Source organism: Periplaneta americana, chromosome 12 (assembly GCF_040183065.1).
Source record: "Periplaneta americana isolate PAMFEO1 chromosome 12, P.americana_PAMFEO1_priV1, whole genome shotgun sequence".
Classification (NCBI taxonomy): domain Eukaryota; kingdom Metazoa; phylum Arthropoda; class Insecta; order Blattodea; family Blattidae; genus Periplaneta; species Periplaneta americana.
The window spans coordinates 146,981,719-147,003,211 of NC_091128.1; the positions used below are offsets into that span (position 1 = coordinate 146,981,719).

Genomic DNA, 21,493 nt, shown 5'->3' on the forward strand with positions numbered 1-21,493 from the left:
TCATCGTCATCATCATCAGTAGACGTTTCCACTCAGTTGTGGGTTGTCTCAGAACATAGCCTCTTCCACAAAGTCCTGTCTTGTCACAGTTCCTCTTCTTGAATTCTTTACCAATCATAGCCTCTCTCTTTTAAAATTGTAACCCAATTGTTTGTGACGAATATATGAAATGCAGTAAATATATGATCTGCTGAAAGAATTACCAAATCCTCATAAAGAAATAATCACAATGACGCTGTCAAAACTGGAAGGTAAATATTTATTAGGCTACCAAAAAATACCTAGAAATATGATTCCCTCAGTAGTTAAATTTAAATGTATTTTATTTAACAACGCTCGCAACTGCCAAGGTTATGTCAGTGTCACTGGTGTGTCGGATTTTTGTCTCGCAGAAGTTCTTTTACATGCTAGCAAATCTACTGACATGAGCCTGTCGCATTTAAGCACATTTAAATGTTATCAAACCCGCAACCTCAGGCACAGAAGGCCAGCACTCTACCGACTGTGCCACCCAGGCCGACTTCAGTAGTTAAATACATGCATAAAATAAATAAATAAATAAATAAAACTTTATTTTAAGATGATCTATCAGACACGACACTTTTACATAAACCTTCATTGATGAGAGACCTGTGTCTGTAATGGATGAAGTCAGGCAGAAAAAAACAAAAAAAAAAAAAAACTGAGTTGGAAATCATACGTACTTTGGATGCAATTTCTCTGCGTTAATATTTTGCATCATGACATGTTAGAGATTATAATTGATTGGTTAGAAATAACTCGGTGATGCACGTTTAATGTGTTTAAAAAGTGTTTGACATTTTGCATTTCTTTTTGTGGAAAGTAATTTCCAAAATAGACATTAGGTAATACTTATAAATTGCCTCAAGAATATTCATTTGAGAGAAGAAGAAAGAGAAGATAGGTAACATATAGCAAATTACACGCATTTAGATATACTCGTATCATTAAGATTGGAATATATTTTTATGTCAAACTCAGATTGAAATTAAGCATATCGTAGGCGACAATCATGTTTTAAATTTATTACAGGAATTATTTATTAAGCGGTGTTCTTTCAAGTGCATAAAGCAACATTCATATTTCTCCCTTCAACTTAAAATATCATGCATTATATATTTTATTATTACAGATTGTGGGATGCTGTTGGAGGTTTCTTGTTCCTCTTTTCTCACATGCAAGATAAGTTGTCAAAGCATTCAAGCCAGGTAGATCTGCTGAAAGAATTGCTAAATCTTCAAAAAGACATGATCACAATGATGCTTTCAATGCTTGAAGGTAAATAATTAGGCACTACAATATACCTAGAAATATGGTTCTCTCAGTTTTTAATAAATACATGAAATAAACAAATAAATAACACTTTATTTTAAATATCATCGTCTTTTTAATATTTGAATAGTAATGTTAATCTCGCAGTAATAGTCTGTCATTATTATTTACGTGTCTATTGATATTAAATTGCACATACTGTACTTTGTATCACTACATATTAGCAATAACATGTTATTGTATGATATCTTATTATGAAATGTTACAGTTTATTAGAAGAGTATTTTCTGTATTGTCTAATGGGATTTTTTTTTTATTATTTTGTACCTTAAGGTTGATTTCTTTGAGGATGTAAGCCACTTGAATTTCCGTTAGTGTTATGAAGTGAAATTGAAATCCATAGCTTATAAAGAGAATAAAAATGAAAATAACTGTTTATTTTCTTCTTGATGCTTTTAAAATAGTAAAAAAATTATACTATTAAAAATTTAAATATTTTACAGGGTGATTGAGGAGGAGTAGTAAATATTTTAGAGGGTGTAGTATGGACTGTTCTGAGTAAAAATGTTCATGTAAACATGTGTCCAATTTTCAGTCAGTGTGGAGATACAATAGTTTGAATGTTACACACAACAAGCCTTACAAATGGTATGAAGGAACGACAAATGATTACATACTATTAAATACGTACAAAGGAATATTACTTGTCATCGTCTGAGGGCAGCACTGTTTATTATGGGTGTAGAGAAACAGCTGTTTGTAGTTAGTCTGTACAGATTCGATGTGTGCACAAGTTTGAAACAGATGACAAGCACTCAGCACTCTGAATAACATGTGGCTGCAATTGTTCTCGTACAATATTAGGCATTACACTACATTGGCCACCAATGTCCCCAGGCTTTACTCCTGTCGATTTTTGTTTGTTGAGGTGAATGAAAAGCGAAGTGTACAAGAACAAAAACATGAGGGACGAATTGGTTGCTCGCATTATGAATAATGCTGCCCTCATAAAAGAACAAGAAAAACCCAATGGTGAAATTTTTTAACCATTATTTTGAACTGGAGAAATGTATTAATACTATGTATTTATTTTATTTTATTTTGGTAGGTTATTTTACGACGCTTTATCAACATCTTAGGTTATTTAGTGTCTGAATGAGATGAAGGTGATAATGCCAATGAAATGAGTCTGGGGTCCAGCACCGAAAGTTACCCAGCATTTGCTTATATTGGGTTGAGGGAAAACCCCGGAAAAAACCTCAACCAGGTAACTTGCCCCATCCGGGAATCGAACCCGGGCCACCTGGTTTTGCGGCCAGACGTGCTAACTGTTACTCCACAGGTGTGGATGATACCATGTAAATAAATAATAAATGTAATCATTAAGTCATTTGTCTTTTCTTCTTGCCATGCCACTTGTAATGCTTGTTATGTGTAACATTCAAACAGCTGTATCTCCACTCATTTAGAAAACTGAACACATGTTTACATGAAGTTTTTACTGAGAATAGTCCAAGTTCAAGAACAATTATATATTAGCTGTGAGGTTAGAAATTTATCAAGACCTGAACAAATGCTATGGGCACATCAGGAGACGTCGCAGTGAGTGGATGAAAGGGGGGGGGGGGGCGAGGTTTATGCTACACTCGGTTTTCGAAACATCACTTGACTTTCCTTTTAACACCACTCGCGCAAAAAACACGTGAGTCCAACGTTTGCAGTGTAGGACGAGGTGCAACATTAATGCACATGCCCAGTTTCTCTATTCATCTCCCCACGTATCAACTCACTGTGGTTTTCCCTGACACGCTCATATTACGTCCAGTGTGAGGTAACCTATATTTTGCGCGCAGTTATAGGCACTTGAGAGAGTACACAATTTAATTTATTTTACATTGCCTTCTGTAAAAATTCTTTTACCAAATGGCTCTTAAATCGGTCTAGTCAAGTGACAGACATATTTTCTGTGCTTGCCAATTATTATAGCTACTGTTGAAGAAGCAAGCCTGGTACTATATGATATGATATCTGATTTGTGTATTTACACTTCTCAGGTAATGTTGTTAATGGAACCATTGGAAAACAGATGGTGGACACCTTGGTGGAGTCAGCATCAAATGTAGAGGTAAAATTTTCTTTGTATAACACTAATTTAATATGATTTGGATTGTATGAACTAATTACTTAATCATCATTCTTCAAAGATGAAGAAACATATTTAATTTGCTATATTTACTGCATTTTATGTATTCGTCATAAACAATTGTCTTTCATTCTTTTTTAGTTGATCCTGAAGTATTTCGACATGTTTTTGAAACTGAAGGACCTTACATCATCACCGAGCTTTCAGGTTTGTTTTCAAGTTACTTACTTTGTGCATTTTAATGAAATGACATTTTTTAAATGTGTTATGTTTGCAAAACAATAATATTTACTTACATAATGATTATGGATATTTGTTGAAACTTAATAATTATACACGGAATATTGATAAGTATATATATTTTAAGTCATTATTAAACTTACAGTTTCTGTAATTTATAACCTCCTGTTATACGAGTATTTAGTGGTGTATTACGTGAATTTAACTTCTTCTAAAGCAAAGATTAAATTTTGAAATATGATAAGAAATTCCAAATCTAAAAGTACATAAACACACACAAACACACACACACACACACACACGCTCAGTGTCTTGTCTACAACTTCAAAAACATTCAAGTCAGTGAGCATCAGACTCGTCAATTATTCACTTTCATAACTCTGCCCAATCAATTAGTTGAAATGCGAAAAAATCATTCACCTTCGAAATATTTAGTTTTAGTACTGTCGTCTATCATTGACTAGTTGTACCTGAAATCATTGCACATAGGCCTAATGGTCGCCAACAATGCGTTAACATAACACTTTACATGCAATTGGAACATCCTAGTGAAATAATATCTTTAACGTACGTAACTCACTTTATTTCTTGTAATGTTTTATTTCAGGAAATTGATATCAATCATGATGGATGGGTCTATCCAAAGGACTTCAGGGAGAAAATGGAACAGCAAAAGAGCTATACTCCGTAAGACTAATTTTATCTTTTATTTTATTTAATTCTCCAGTTTAACGATAATAATAATATTGTTGTTGTTATTATTATTATTATTATTATTATTATTATTATTATTATTATTATTATTATTATTATTATTATGTTGTAGTACCACAGGCTTGATATCTCATTTATGAGCTACCTAAAACTACACAGTTTGTTGTAAAATTCTTTACTTTTTTATCTTTACAGTGAAGAGATTAATTTCATGTTGATGTGCTGTGAAACAAACCACGACGGCAAGATAGACTACGTGGGATTTACGGATAGGTTCCATGATCCTTCCAAAGAAATTGGTTTTAACTTGGCTGTTCTGCTTACCAACTTATCAGAACACATGCCTAATGAACCAAGGTAAAAAGTTTATCTCCAATCATGATGTTTTTATTTATTACACTGTGTCGACATGGGAGAATTTACTTACAAATGGCGAACTCAAATGCAAATTTCGAACTATGTTTTTAATTCATCCAATAAATCTGTTTTAAAAAATAACATTTCTATAGAAAGTGATGTTAGTTATGTACTCTCTATGTTCAGTTATAGTGTAATTTGAACATAACATTAACTAGTACAAAAGATATGATGAAAGTGGACATTATTTTTTAAACAATTAGAGATTCTAACCTTAACAAATCAATACATATACTCTACAATAAATTTCCTCTTATGTAATAAAGAAAATTTTCCAACTAACTCAGCCATACATAGTATAAATACCCGCAGAAGGAATGATTTTCATATGCCATCATCAAATTTATCATGCTTTCAAAGGGGAGTACGTTATATGGCGATTAAAATGTTCAATAGTCTTTCTGAAGACATTAAGAATCATAGCCAAAACCCTGCATTATTTAAGGTAAAACTAAAAAATTATTTAATATCTCACACTTTCTATTCTGTAGATGAATTCTTGACATTTCACAGTACTGTGTAAGTATTATAATACTATTAAATGGTAAACATATTACATTGTATGAAATATTATTGTTATTAAGGTATTAATTCTGTACATATTTCATATTTGCATTTTATATGTATTGCATTTTATTGTTAAACGTAAGAATTGGACATGTTCTTTATTCTATGCTATAAAGCAAATGTAGGAATATTATGGAACGAATAAATCTATCTATCTATCTATCTAAAATGTGCTATGCAGATTCAATATATCAATTCTTACTGTTTACCAGGTTGGCCAGGTTCTTGGAAACTGCTGGCAGTGTCCTCAACTACTTTGAGTCTTTCCTTGGACGTATTGAGATTCTTGGTGGAAGCAAAAGGATTGAAAGAGTATACTTTGAAATCAAGGAATCCAACATCGAACAGTGGGAAAAGCCACAAATTAAGGTACTATGCGCACACGTCCTTTAATCGGATCTGCAGTCTTATTTCACTGAAGTATAATTTACGCTTTTCTTCAAAAACTCGTGTTATTCAATGTGCCTTGTCCATATCACTACTTATTCATAATTTTCTCTATCCAATCATCGTAAAATGAAAACAATGTAAGTTACTTGATAGCCCCTTTGTAAGTTCGCTGCTAGAGTGTGGGATTATCATTTCGCAATCAGGGTTAGACCCTCAGTGCAAACTGGAGTGATATTTGAGATGGACAAAATCGGAAGATGCGAGTTTCTTTGGCGTTCTCTCATTTCCCTCAACATTCCCTCATTTTACCCATATTATTCTTTTTCATCCTATTCTTCTCTCATTTCATAAAATTTCATCTCGTAAAAAAAGTTTCAGAATAGTATGTACGAGCTGCACTGATCCTGAGTGGAAATGACCAGCCAGTTTACTGCTTCTTTGTGAAATATTTATGATTGTCTCTCAATGCCACACAGAAATTCTCAGACAGTGATACTCTCTATCATATGGAGATAGGTTTCTGATGCTGGATAAGGGGCCAATCAGGACTGCCTGTCCCATTAGTATTTGGGAGTTATCTGGGAATTGTTAAGGAGTTAACCTAAATGGTCTCTACAGTATCTCTAGAACTGGAAAAGTACCAAAAAGATTTCCCATATCTTGCATGTCTCCTGTGGATTATATGGGTAATGCACCTGCCTGGAATGTCTAAATGACGCGGTCTTCGAAAAAGGACTGAATTTCGGCCATGCTGGTGATTGTTGTGTGGCATGTCGCACTGTCTTGTTGGAAATATCGCATGGTGAGTTCTTGGTCGTCCAGTTGATTTACAAACATATTGAATATTTCAAATATTCATTTGTTGCGATGGTTGTATTGAAGAAGATGTGACCAATTATTCACTGCCAAGATATTGCACACCATACACCAGAGTTTTCCGAATGAAGGGGCTCTTCGTGTATCATATGGGATTCTCACTTGCCCATATACGAGAATTTTGATTATTTATGTATCCCAACAGGTGAAACCATGCCCCATCCATGAACCAAGTATAGTCCAGAATGGGCGGATTATTTTGAAGAAATGTTTGAAACATTTGACAGTAACGTACTCGTTCCACCACAGTGAAATGATAACCATGCAGCTTCGCTTTTTTGCAGCACACTGACAAGTGCTTTTGGACATTCTTGTTTCTTGCGAAAGTCAGTGAAGTGATTTAGAGAGAGAGACTCCAGTAGCCTATCCTTCACATTCTCGATCGTTTCCTGTGTCATTTGTTCTCTACCTCCTGCATTTCTGTCCAGTAAAGTTCCATGTGTTTTAAGTTTCTTTGATAAGGCCCAAATGGTAGACTTACGTGGTGGATGTTGGTTGTCTTCAAATCTCTCTATGAACCGCTCTTGACATGCCTGTAATGAGTCTGTCTTCCAATACACTCGAATAATAAACACACTCTCTTCTAGAGTATATCGATTCATTTCAACTGCACTACTTGTCTTTCTATGAACTGAACTTTATGGAGTCTGTTTTCCAATACACTCGAATTACGAATAAACACAGTCAACAATCTATGATTACACACGCAACGCAACAATCACAAATAAGACAGCGGACAAGTGCATTGTTGCTACTCCAAGTTGCATCACACAACAGTGATCAATATCTTTATTAGTATTGGAATTATTAAAATAAATTCCGAGTTCGGTAGTGAGTGGGACGTAATATGGTTCAGCGAATTCAATCTTGCCTGGATGCAAATGGCAGGCACTTCCAGCATCTCTTATAATCAGGGAAAGGAAGTTCATGCCCTAAAAACGTGAAGAATATGTATGCATTTATGCCATAAAAATAGATAAATATGCTACAAAATATGCATTATCAGTCTGAGATTATTTTAACAGAATAATAAGGTACAGGTACGGTAACTTACGTTTAGTCTATGGATTTTGAAGAGCTTGCCTCATTGCTGAATGCTCCATTTATGCTGTTATAGTTCACAACTAAGCAGTGACGTATGTTTTCTGTTGTCATTCTTCGCCTGTTGTCTCTCAGCATAGCTTTGTAGTGCGAAAAACTTCGTTCTACGTCACAAGAAGTAAGAAGGGCTTGCACAAAAGCTGTGAGATGTTCTATAGAAAATTTTGTTGGTTTTGGGCTGTTTTTCTTTCGACAATATCTTGAATTTCTTTAAGTTGATAATAGCCAGGGTTTTTGAAAAGAATATTTGCTATTTTATCTTTCACTTTATCTCCTACATTTATATTGTCAGACTCCAAAGCAGCTATTCTATCAATCGTCTCTAAACACACACCTTCATCTCAAACAGCAGAAATAACTAAAATGCTCTCTCAATTATTATCACTCAATAAAAGAATTCTATTCCAATGGATACCATCCCATTGTGGAATCCTGGGAAACGAGAATGCGGATGATTTAGCAAAGAAGGGCAGCACTGCTACTTACAGACCTGTTACTAAATCCACGTATTACTCTGTGAAGAGATTTATTAAATCTACAAACTTAGACTTCAACAAACAAAATTTGATAACTTAATCCCAAGGGAAAAAATGGAACTCTCTGCATCAAAATCCACAGTTAATTCCCGATTTACCACGAAAATCGTCTGTAGCTGCATTTAGATTGGCAACAGGCCATGATTGTTTGGCCAAACACCTGCATAGAATTGGAATATATCAGTCCCCTAACTGCCCATTGTGCAACTCAAACCAAGAAATGGATTCGGAACACGTCAAAATCTGTGCTTCAGTGGCTAGTCATGATAATATCTTTGAAAAATATTGGAGTGCAAGAGGTCAAATGACTTTATTGTCAAATGCCTGGCATTAGAAAACAACAACAACAACATTTTCTGGAACTGATGTTAAACTGGATATTGTTCTATCGAAATGTGCTAAAGACTGCAGTAAGGAATACCAATTGCTAACTTGAGAGGCTCCCTATGAGGGCGTCATCGTTACGTTCAAAATTCATAAACATAAATCAGTCGTGTTTACGAGGTTACACACTTTTAAAAATGAGGGAAAGACAAATAAACATGCATAATATGCAGCTTCCCTGCATAAATGTTAAAATATGATGCTTTTATAAATAAAGGCAAAATATGCATTTTTATGCACAATAAAAGCAATATCATTGTATTTAGAAATTTGTGATTCATGTAGATAATCTTTCAGCATATTCACACAACGATAGAGAACAAATATGCAAATGCATGAACTTCCTTTCCCTAGTTATAATGTCACCACATTTCTCGCAAAATGAGGTAAATCATCTTCAAATTTCATTGCACTATCTTCATTAGTATTGGAATTATTAAAATAAATTCCGGGTTCGGTAGCGAGTGGGACACACTGTATAAACTTAGGATGAATAAGTAATCAAGTTACTTAATGTCTGTATTCTTTACAGGAATCAAAAAGAGCATTCTTCTATTCCATTGTGACTGAGGGTGGTGATAAGGAAAAGCTAGAGGCCTTTGTGAATTTCTGTGAAGATGCTATTTTTGAGATGACTCATGCTAGTGGCTTGATGGCCGTTGAAGAAAGTACAGGAGGAGGAAAGGCTAGGGAGGCTTCTTACAGCTACTTGAGTGAGGAAGATGAAGAACGGTGAGATTTTTATTATCTTACTAGAGAGTTTATTCATTGAACTTAAACCACATGCTTACTGTTGTAGTCATATACAACAGAATTTAATAATTATGATTCTATATCATAAATATTCATTTCAGAGCTTCTAAGGACCCTATCCGTCGAGGCATCCAAGTTGCAAAAGATGCTTTGTATTTCTGTGTGACAATGTTATCTCCATCTAACATCAAAACAAAGATTACAGAGATGCAACAAATGACAATACCGGAAATTTTCATTGCCTTCTTCAAGATGATATTCTATGCATTCTATTATTCTGGATTTGGCGTATCAATTGTCATTCGGTAAGTTTGTGTGTTACCAGTTTATATACATTAATACATGTAACTTCGTATATAACTTAATCCTATTACCATTGCATTATATTATAAGAAATATCTGGATAGTTATATTGTGGTTCTCAGCTTCCTTTACTACACTTTATAATACAATCTTTTCCTACATTAACAGAAATAACAACAACCAAATTTCTTGACTTACAAATCGATGTGTTAAATTGGAAAAATTGTTAAAGATATTACTCCCAAACTAAATTCAGCTTGTTTTGCTATTAGATCTATGCAAGAGATAGTAAATATCTATACCTTAAAAACAAAATACTTTGCATACTTCCACTCGGTAATGAGTTTTGAAATAATATTCTGGGGAAATTCTAGTATATTCCTACTACAAAAAAATTGTGATTAGAGTAATAACAGGTACGAAGTCTAGGGAATCGTGTAGGACTGTTTTAAAAAAAGTACAAATAATGCCCATGGCTTGTCAGCATATTTTTTCATTAATAAACTTCCTCCTATTATGTAATCGTGAAAACTTTGTAACTAATGCAATAGTTCATAGCATAAATAGTCGTAAAAAAAATAACTTTCATACTCCATCGGCAAATCTATTGTGCTATCAAAAAAGAGTGTGTTATATGACAATAAACATTTTTAATATCCTCCATATGGATATAAAAAATGAAACTCAAAACGTAAGGTTATTTAGGGCGAAATTAAATAAGTACCTAATTTCTCACTCCTATTCTGTAGCTGAATTCATGACATACAACAATGCTGCATGAATATTTCTGTCTTGTATTAAGTATCGATACTAACCCCTTGTGTTGTACTGTATATTGTAAAATCCTTCTGTATATATTTCAACTAGACTGTGACTATGAATTAAGACTCGGTAGTACTACTAAATTTTTTTTGACATGTTCCATATTCAAGCTGTGAAGCGATGTACGAATACCGTGGAATGTAAATAAATACAATACAGTACAATTAGAATTGTTCTCCCCAATTTCGTTAGTAGGTCTACTTATGCAGAGCATAAATTATCATGCATCTGAAAGACGTCAGATTGGCTAATATCTTATTTAATTTGGTCATTTGTTCCATAAACTGAAAAATAGATACCGTAATTCTCTTGCCTATATTTTGTGCATACTCTTTTGAATCTTTACTACACAACATTCCATAGCGTATTTGTCACTTTCGTATCTTGGATTGATAATGATTCATGCTTTCTTAGTATTAAATAACCCATGCCAGTTATTTTTATTGATGATTGTTTTCGATTCTACACTTTCTCAAAATTCTGAGCAGATACTTTCCAATAACATTATATAATTCTTTGTAATTACTTTCATGCTACTTTCATTGATATTGTAATGTGCTGGCTTAATATTCCTGTATATAGTATTAATTCTCTCAATTCTCTACGATGATTTCACCGGCTATCAGGCAGGTTAAATTGCAGTAACTAATATATGACTCTGACAAATAATACGAACTGTCTTTAGTTAATTTCGAGGGAAAAACTGTTCCGGGGCCAGGTATCCAACCCGGGACCTTTGGATTAACGTACTAACGGTGCCGGGTTCGATACCTGGCCCCGGAACAATTTTTCCCTCGAAATTATTCAAATCAACTTTACAGGGAGTTATACCTGAAAGCTTGATTTGCTGTCTTTAGTTAAGTTTATTTCCTTGTAATAACGAAATTATAAAGTATCTTTACTAATTTCGTAGGTAAAGATTCTGTAGTTTAAAATCATGATACATACAGAGGGTCGTATTGAAAGTCATGAACAATCCATTACTATAATTCCAATTTCAACAATGTAACAAAAACAACTATATGATCATAATCTACAGACTTTACACTATGTATTGACATAATGTGACGTCATTAGCTTCTAACACGTGATCACAGGCAATGTTTGCAAAATGGTCGACAATAATGATTCGTTTCAACAGCATGCTGTCATTGAATTCCTTATTAAAGAGAAAAATCTTCTGCTGAAATTCACCTCAGGCTTCAGCATACATACGAAGATGTGTGCAAGGGCGCTAGCATTGTTAGGAGATGATGAAACATTTCAAAGACGGGAACAAGAGCATCCAAGATGAGCCTCGTAGCAGTCGCCCTCAAACTGCCTTCACGGAACGCAACAAGGAAAGAGTTTAAGAGTTCTGGGATGCATTCTGGTTGAATTTCCTGAACCTGGAGAGACCATAAATGCTGTCCGTTATATCCAGACACTTTTGAAGCTCCGTTGTGCATTGCGCGAGAAACGACCTGAAAAGAAGATAATCCTGCAACACGATAATGCATGGCCTCACATTGCTCATGTCATCATGGAGAAAATCAGGACAGTTGGGTGAGAAACTCTTCTGCACCCTCCCTACAGTCCCGACTTGGAACCCTCCGACTGCCATCTTTTCAGCTCTCTAAAGGAGCAGCTGCGAGGCCAACGCTACATCAATGTCTTCAGGAAGCTGGAACGGACTTCTACCGCAAGGAAATTTTCGAACTTAGAGAACGGTGGGGAAAAATGTGTGCAAGGAAATGAAGGCTATGTTGAAAAGTGACAGAAAAGTCTGTAGATTAAGATGATGTACCTGGTTTGTCTAAAAAATAAAAATTAAGATTTATAACAATGGGTTGCTCATGACTTTCAGTATTACCCTCATATTTTAATCGCTCACTATTTGCCAGAAATTCTGATTACACGGTTGTATGTTATTTATTAAATGGTTAATTGTTTTATTACGATACTTCTGAATTGTATTTCAGGTACATTGTGGGAATATTAATGTCACTCATGCGAGGTCCTCAAGTTGAAGAGCCAGTGGAAGAAGTGAAAGAAGAGGAAAGAATAGGTCCGTTACGTGTGTTACCAGCATTACCATCAACGCCTGATGAAGCCTCATCTCCAACACAGCTACAGGCATTCGGATTAGATATCACTAAAGAAGATAATGGACAGTAAGTTAATTTACAATAAAAGGGGGAATACCGGTACCAAATAAATTCTAATATTTTTTTATATCAGTAACATATGTAGAGCATCAGATAAGAGTGTGCTATACTGTGAAGACTGCAAGCTAATCAGCATGAGCAAACAATTATTTTACCTTACATTCTAGCGCACCATCAGCTTAACTGCTAGAGCATTGGCTTTCTCAAGTGATATTTGTTGTGTGCAAAGACGGTTTTCTCAGGATACTCTCATTCTCCATTCACTATCGTCCATAGAAATTAAATAGATAGGAAAACTTGCACTGTCACTGTTATGTATCCACGAATTTGTTAATTGAAGCAAATGCATTAGTTACCCTGTTTATGACTATATGAGATGATATAAGGGAACCACTTAGTAAATTCCGTTGGTCTGTGCATGCGTCAATCTTAAAGAGTTACACAATATACTATTCAACTCCTCCTCCCTAATTGTCAGCCAATAGTGGAAGAAGGCGTTACTTATGTAAACTTTCAATGAAGCAGAATATTTTCACATTTTGTATACTTAATAATAATTTTAAAAAGTAGTAGTCAGATTCTAATAAGGAAAAAAGCATTGCCTGCAGATTTTTAAGATGTTTGAGTCACCGCAATGTAACAAATTAATGTAAGACTTCTTAATTGAGATTTGTTTTATACTATTTTAGTATGGGAAAATATGTTTTTGAAGTAGAAAAATCAATCAGAGATAAACTTTTGCTCTTGAAGAGATAAGTGGGTAGTTGCAGTGTATGAAATCGTCTAAATAGATTATACTTTATTTCAGAATATGTATTTTATGTGTTTCTCGTGTTAAATTTTACCTTACCTGGTTAACATGTTTCAGCCTGTTGTGGGCCATCTTCAGAACTGGTTGGTGCTGGTCTTGGCGTCTTTTGTTTGTTTTTCCTGTGGAGGTGTGTTTGTGTAGTGTAATGTGGAGTCAAACTCATGGCCAATTTTCTTCAGATTTCATATGGCGCCACATGAGAGTGCTCCTCCATCACCCCAGTCAAGTATGGAAGAAGGAGGCGAATCTACACCAGAAGAAGGAGGAGAAGAGCATCCTAAGCCTGAAGGGCCTGAAGGGGAACCACCTATTTCACTCGTGGACTTGTTGGGGTTAGTTACACTCTCTGTAATGCATGTAGCTTTTATTTTGTATTATATATAATTTATATATGTCCCTTTTAGAGGGATCGAGAAATAAGTGATAATTTCAAGCTTAAATAATCGTTTATTAACATAACTTTTTACGTAACTTGATGTAAAAACTCAACGAGTTTCGGATAATGCTCATGCAACTCGATGTGTGCGCCTTGAATTGCTCTACAGATTCTAAACAACGGTATTCAACCTCTCGCCATGTGTTCTGTAGCATTTGTGGAGTCACTAGTGCAGCTGCAATTGTGATGCGTTGCCTTAGTTACTTCAAAGTGTTAACTCTGTCTCTTTGGTACACAGCATCCTTCACAAAGCCCCAGAATAAAAAGTCCAAGGGGGTCAGATCGGGTGACCTGGGTGGCCAGGCAATGGGTTCTCGTCTTCTGATCCACTTATCGGGAAATTTTTCACCCAAGAACTCAAGCATCTGTTGACGATAATGGGGTGGATGGGGTGGGGCCCCGTCCTGCAGAATAACCGATCCTGGGGGAAGTTGGTCAACAACAAAGTTCTGCAACATGTCCAGATACACATTTCCTGTGAATTGTAGCCTCTACGAAGAAGAATGGTCTAATGACAGAGTTCCTCGTCAATCCACACCAAACATTCACTTTGGGCATGTCTCTCTCATATTAACGTATAGCATGTGGTTTCTCTGAACCCCATCTGGTGACGAAGTTGGGTCTTGTAAGCATACAAATGTAGACGCTTATGCATGATCCTGTGAATTGTTGATCTAGGGATTTGAAGCTCGGCACTAGCTCTTCGTATCGACTTCTGTGGACTCCTAGTGAATGCCGCTCACACACGTTCGACTGTCTCCTCAGTTACACACCATTTTACATGTTTACTAGTCTGTGATAGCAAAGATCCTGCTTCTGGAAATGTTGTATCCCACTTGAGAATTGCTTTATGCCCAGATGGATCTACATTTCATGTATGACGAACACGGCATTGTACTTGTGTAACAGATTTTTCTTCTGCTAGCTATAGCACACACTGAATTTTCTGTTGTGGTGTCCACATGTTTACCATAGCGTGTTCTCCTACAAAGTGGCGCTGGGCCCTAGCAACAAACAAATGAATGTTACGCATGCAGCTGTTTTCAAACTTTGTTGCATGAACTTGGACAGTTTCTCTATCTTGTCAGATGTAAATCACAATGATATCTTTATCTGATTTTAAGTGGAGAGCATTTATTTCTCGATCCCTCTAAGCAGGACACAGTGTATATCTGATTAAAAATCAAGAAACTGAATTCCATATAACAATGCACATAACAATTATTAAAAACTATATAATCCATCTCTTCTATATACGAGGGGGATCCAGGAAATAACGACCGTTTTGTTGTAATAATTAAAAAAAATATATATTTATTTGAAAAAACAAAGTCTGTTACATAACTGAAGCTTCCTTTACTTCTCTACATAATCACAACCTACATTTAAACATTTGTCGTATCTGTTCACTAGCTTTAGAATTCCCGTGTTACACTCCTCTGCTGCCAGTTCATTAAGCCAGGTGTTCACTGTCTTCTTCAACTCTTCATCACTTCCAAAACGCGTACCACCCAGAAAGTCTTTCAGCTTAGTGAAAAGGTGAAAATCGCTAGGAGCAAGGTCTGGACTATAGGGCGGATGATCAAAGATTTCCCAACCGAATTGATCCAGCAATTCTCGAGTTGAAGCAGCAGTGTGCGGGCGGGCGTTGTCGTGAAGAAGCACAACTCCTCTCGAAAGCATTCCTCGCCTCTTGTTTTGGATGGCTCGCCGTAGTTTTCGTAAAGTCTCACAATAACGATTTGCATTGATCGTAGTGCCTTTTGGCATGAAATCCAGCAAAAGAACACCTTTGCGATCCCAAAAGACAGTAGCCATGACTTTTTGTGTTGAGAGAGTCTGTTTGAATTTTCTCGGTTTCTTGGGTGATGAGGGATGATGCCACTGACGTGATTGGCGCTTGGTCTCTGGGGTGTTGTGAGACACCCAGGTCTCATCACCAGTCACAATTTGATCAAGAAAGGCGTCTCCATCTGTGTGATATCGCATCAAGAATGTCAATGCTGAGGCCATTCTCTGAGTTTTGTGTTGGTCACTCAGTTGCCGTGGAACCCATCGTGCACAGATTTTGTGGTAGCCAAGATGTTGCGACACAATTTCACCAAGCAAAGAACGAGAAATGTCAGGAAAGGCAATATGCAATTCGTTGAGTGATGTGCGCCTGTCTTGCAAGATTCTGTCGTTCACTTTAGTCTTCAGGTCTTCTGTGATGAGTGATGGGCGTCCGGGTCGAGTTTCATCGTGGACATTTGTTCGCCCATTGTTGAACATTTCGCACCATTTTCTCACATTTCATTCATTCATTACAGTATCACCATACACTTCTTTCAATTGCCGGTAAATTTCTGCAGGTTTCAAATGTCGGGCATTCAAAAATCGAATCACACTCCTCACCTCACAGTCGGCGGGATTATCAATCACGTCGTTCATTTTGAAGTAACACAAAATGCACAATGGCGACTTGTTGCAACCAGTACTCACAACATTATGAGAACACATGTTAAGGAAGCCAGTTGACCTTCAAACAAGGAAGGGGAGTCAGCTGCACGGCGGGTATGCGCGAACGGTCGTTATTTCCTGGATCCCCCTCGTATATCACATGAATGGTGTTAAATACCTTAAGCAATTTATGATATTCAGACCCACATATAGTTTAACTACATTCACATTTCATAGTCAGAAGAATTGAGTTTATAAGTAACATAATATGTTTATATGAAAAATATTAATCTTTCAATTAATGATTCCATAATACAAAAAAAAAAAAATTAATGCACAGACTTTCACGAATATAAAACTCATATTTCGATATTTGTGATGAGTCAAATAAATATTGTAAACTGTCTTCATTCTTAGGGGTGATGCGGCTCGGAAAGCTGCTGCAGCAACGGCTGAAGCAGCAGCTCAGCAACAAGCTGTTATGGCTGCAGTGGAGGCAGAAACGAAGCAGGAAGTCGTTGTGGAACCATCTGCAGTGTCTCAGGTTATTGCAAAGACAAGCCGTTAGATCTCTTATGAATCTATAGACTCATTAACAGCATGTACTATCATTAAGCTTAATCTCATCATGAAACGGCTTCTCTTGTAATATAATTACAAAGAAGACCGCATCTTCATAAGCTAGCATATAATTCTACAGTAACAATATTATTTAAGAATATTAACTGTTATAGTCCCGTTGCTCTAATTTCCGGCAGCCAATCGCGTTGCAGGTTGGCTACATTTAAACGTGTGCGTCTTGTGATTTGCTGAGGAAGACGTTATTCATTTCTTAAGGCTCGATAAATACTTAATATAATCGCCCGCCATTTTGGCTCTTTCGTTGGCGTTCACAGAAAGCACACGAAGACGTTATTTGCTGCTCAGTTATTTGCTGAATTTCAGTGCGTTTGATTTATTATCATAGGAGCTACGACATAATGTTTAACGATGTGGCAAATAGATTCCTCGGCTGGTAGGTAGGCAACGAAAGAACAAAAATGGCGAACGATACTACCTACCTAGACTTTATAGAGCCTTTACTTCCTAAGACGTAAGCAAAGAGGAGGAGTCACACCGGGAATAACAGCATCGCGACTATAGCAATCTTAATTCAGTTTAGGCACGTCATGACATATTTAAAATGAACTCATTTGTTTAATACTCATGTTTAACGATATTTCAGATTGACTTCAGTGAATATACTGCAAGAGCTGTAAGCTTCCTGGCTCGAAATTTCTACAACCTGAAGTATGTGGCTTTGGTATTGGCTTTCTGCATTAATTTCATTCTGCTCTTTTATAAGGTTAGTTACTGATATACAGTATATTTCCATATAAAGTTAATTTTTACTAATACTTCCTTCTTCCTTTCTTATGAATAATATATCTTGAAGGAAGTGAATTAATAAATAATCCAAGCAAGTAATTTAATTCATGTCATAATACAGTCTCCAATATGTTATTGTTTCGTACCTCTGTTTTTATTAAGATGTTGAAGATGGCATGATTCCATACAAGACGACTCTTGGAAATTACTTGTTCTGAACATTAATTGAAATAACCATATACCGGTATTCTGTTCTAACTAAGTGTGAGAGATCACAAAGCGTGTCATAGTACATATTTTGAATACCTATCTCATATTTAACCAGGTGACGACTCTGGGTGAAGACGATGAAGGCGATGATGGAAATGGCAATGGCAATGGCTCAGGAGAAGAAATGGCTGACTTAATGGAGGAACTATCTTCAGAAGTTAATTCGACGGAAGTGCTTAGTGGGGAAGAACTAGGAGAAGATGAGGATGAGGAAGAACCTATAGAATTAGTCCATGTTAATGAAGATTTCTTCTATATGGCACATGTTATGCGTTTAATGGCAGCACTACATACTCTTGTGTCCTTGGCTATGCTTATTGCATATTATCATCTCAAGGTGTGTTCAGTTTTTTACTATTTATTTAATTATATATAAAGATTAAAAAATGCGCGCTGGTTCGAGTCCTCATGGGGATAAAATTTTCTCATGAAATTTCGGCCAGTGTATGGGACCGGTGCCCACCCAGCATCGCGATATACTTGGGGAGCTACGATAGGTAGCGAAATCCGGTTGTGAATACCAGCTATAACGGCTGGGGGGGATCATCGTGCTAACCACACGATACCTCCATTCTGGTTGGATGATCGTCCACCTCTGCTTCGGCATGTGGGCGTGAGGCCAGCAGCCGGCTGGTCGGTCTAGGCCCTTCACGGGCTGTAGCACCACGGATTATTATTATTATTATTATTATTATTATTATTATTATTATTATTATTATTATTATTATTATTATTATTATTATAAAGATTCAAAAACTGATTTTTCTGATTTACTTCTCAATAATATTTTCGTGAACGAGTGTCGAGAGAATAATCAGCTACCTCTTTCAGCAGTCCAAACAAATAACAAAGTCAGCTTTTCTCTCTTACTCTTATTCTCTCTTTCATTCTCTTAGTGTCCTTCCTTTATTGCTTCCCTTTTGATGCCGTTCTGAACACTTTATGATTGAATAACTTAAAAATATGGTACCGGTATTTGAAATTCAATATACAAGGATAAGTGCTGGTAATATTTATTGAATTAAAATGTATCACACACTAATTGTAGAAATAAACAAAATGAAGGAAAGTAGATTATATGCATATAGCAGTTTCTGAGTCAGTGATGACCAGTCAATTAGCAGTCTCTAGTAAAAAAAAAAAGGTTTGTTTTGTCAAGTTGCCTTATTTCAAATAATTGCAATGAATAGACAAAAGTATTGTTGTTATGGTACTGCACATGCAAACACTGAAGATAGGTAGGCATGAATCAGTGAGTTCTACTGTGGTTTAAATGTTCGTTGGCTGGTTGATTGATCACTTAACACTGAAGTTATTTGCTTTCTTGCACTCCATCCAATACTTCTCATATAATCGCAGATTGGCATTGTGAACAAAAGTTGGGCATTTATCAAGATGTAATCATAATTGAATGGGAAACATGAATATTATGTTTAAGATTTTGGTAAACATTTAGTTCTTGGATTCCAATAATTAAAATCAGTTCGATGGCGATGTTAGTTCATATGTCAAATTAAAAAAGGCAAAAATCTATATTTTATATTCATTTTGGTACAATCACCCATATACACAAAAAACAAATAAATTTATACCGTATGTTCAGGTGAAAAGGTAGTGAGGTGGAAATAGTTCACTTCATTGAAAGCGCCATGTTGGAAAGCTTTAGAAGGAAAGATTTGCTAAATCGGCCCTCCAGTGAGTGTGTCCACAAGGATCCTGAATACAGAACAGTTATGTTCTAAATTAAAAGTTAATTAAAAAGAATAAAACTAAGACTAGAATTTGAAATTCAGTTGATGCCAAATTGTCATATTAACAAAATTATCTTTCTTGAAAATATAAGTGTTAGTCAACTACATATTGATATCTTTGAAATAATAATCCGACCGGGATAACCTTAATGAATAATGAAAATGCTGACTTCAAATAATGTGTCGTTAACAATACAATACATAGATTGACGTCTCTCATTTATCTATCTATCATAGACATTTATCTACATCGAATTATGCACACTTCATCCCCCTCTTATTTATTCGCTCGTTTTCATACTCTCTCGCTGTCATAATATTAATACTCGATCACAACGCGATAACACGCTAGAAATTCCACTTCACACATCATCTCTGTATTCCTCATCTTTCACTGTTGCTACCTCTCGTCACTGGAACTCTCTGCCGCCTGAAGTCAAGGGCTGCCGAACATTGAAATCTTTCAAATCCAAGTTAGAAAATTATCTTATGACGAGTTGCCAAACTAACTTACTATTATGACAAGTGTTGTATTGCATGTTTCCACGTATTCGCATTTTTTTTTTTAATGTTCTAGTGATATTTAACTTATTTTATATTTTTGTTTTCATATTTTCCGATAATGGTATATCTATAATGTGATAAGTTGAGCTATATATAATCATAATTTTCCTTACTGTGTGTACTTAAAAATATTGTATTCATTGTATGCTTTGTACTGCACTATTATATTACTACTATTAGTATTATTATTATTATTATTATTATTATTATTATTATTACTATTCTTATCTTTTTATACTTTGTACATCTCATTTATTTTGACCTGCTGTTCACATTTTATTATGCTTTTTTCTTTCTTTCTGTATGTTATATATTATGTATGATTTCTACTTACTTTTGTTTAAATTTTATTATTATTATCTTATTCAGTTTTGTGTGTAAAATTGTAGTGTACTTTGTAAATTTGTAGTGTTTTTGTAACGTTTTTACTCCTGGTTGAGTGTTAGAGAAGGCCGTATGGCCTTAACTCTGCCAGGTTAAATAAATCATTATTATTATTATTATTATTATTATTATTATTATTATTATTATTATTATTATTATTATTATTATTTGTATTTTAAAGTACACTAGTGTCAAAATTGGTCAATAATGAAAATTAAGTCGTATATTCATTTACTTGATATAATGTTACAGGTTCCCCTGGCAATATTCAAACGAGAGAAGGAAATAGCAAGACGATTGGAATTTGATGGTTTGTATATAGCAGAGCAGCCTGAAGATGATGACATAAAATCGCATTGGGATAAGCTAGTCATATCAGCAAAGTGAGTAGTGTAAGGTTCTGTCTATAGCCTGTAGCATATTATAACACAGAGCAACAGAATTTGTTAAATCTGTTGTACAAGAGCTATAGATAGTATATTGAGCTCTACCTGTTATGTATTAAGATCCTTAACCTCTATTGGCGATATAAACACCTTTCAAATGGCAGCATACTTTGCATGTTTGGACTCTCTAATAAAATATGGATTAATATTCTGGGTTAACTCTTCTGAAACTAAATATACGAGTATTTTATTATTAGTATGTACCGAAGTACAGAAATTCTGTGTTACCATATTATGAAGGATGGATAGAACAGAGAAAAATTCTCTCCGGCACTGGTACCCAAACCCAGGTTTTCATCTGAGAGGTAGAACTTAAACTGAGGGGATTCGAACTGGCA

General features: G+C 35.3%; 1 protein-coding gene across 8 annotated transcripts in view; it reads left to right on the top strand.

The window, feature by feature from the left end:
- Nucleotides 1-21,493, top strand: part of RyR (Ryanodine receptor) — a 371,941-nt gene that overhangs the window by 338,487 nt on the left and 11,961 nt on the right. For all 8 annotated transcript variants that reach the window (XM_069842181.1, XM_069842183.1, XM_069842182.1 and 5 more), the window contains 14 exons: nt 1,154-1,299; nt 3,348-3,418; nt 3,578-3,643; nt 4,284-4,363; nt 4,586-4,747; nt 5,587-5,743; nt 9,194-9,393; nt 9,516-9,719; nt 12,501-12,692; nt 13,677-13,829; nt 16,790-16,916; nt 17,598-17,717; nt 18,066-18,347; nt 20,962-21,092. In XM_069842181.1, coding sequence (XP_069698282.1) covers nt 1,154-1,299; nt 3,348-3,418; nt 3,578-3,643; nt 4,284-4,363; nt 4,586-4,747; nt 5,587-5,743; nt 9,194-9,393; nt 9,516-9,719; nt 12,501-12,692; nt 13,677-13,829; nt 16,790-16,916; nt 17,598-17,717; nt 18,066-18,347; nt 20,962-21,092 — 2,091 coding nt within the window. The remainder of the gene's footprint in view (nt 1-1,153; nt 1,300-3,347; nt 3,419-3,577; nt 3,644-4,283; nt 4,364-4,585; nt 4,748-5,586; nt 5,744-9,193; nt 9,394-9,515; nt 9,720-12,500; nt 12,693-13,676; nt 13,830-16,789; nt 16,917-17,597; nt 17,718-18,065; nt 18,348-20,961; nt 21,093-21,493) is intronic.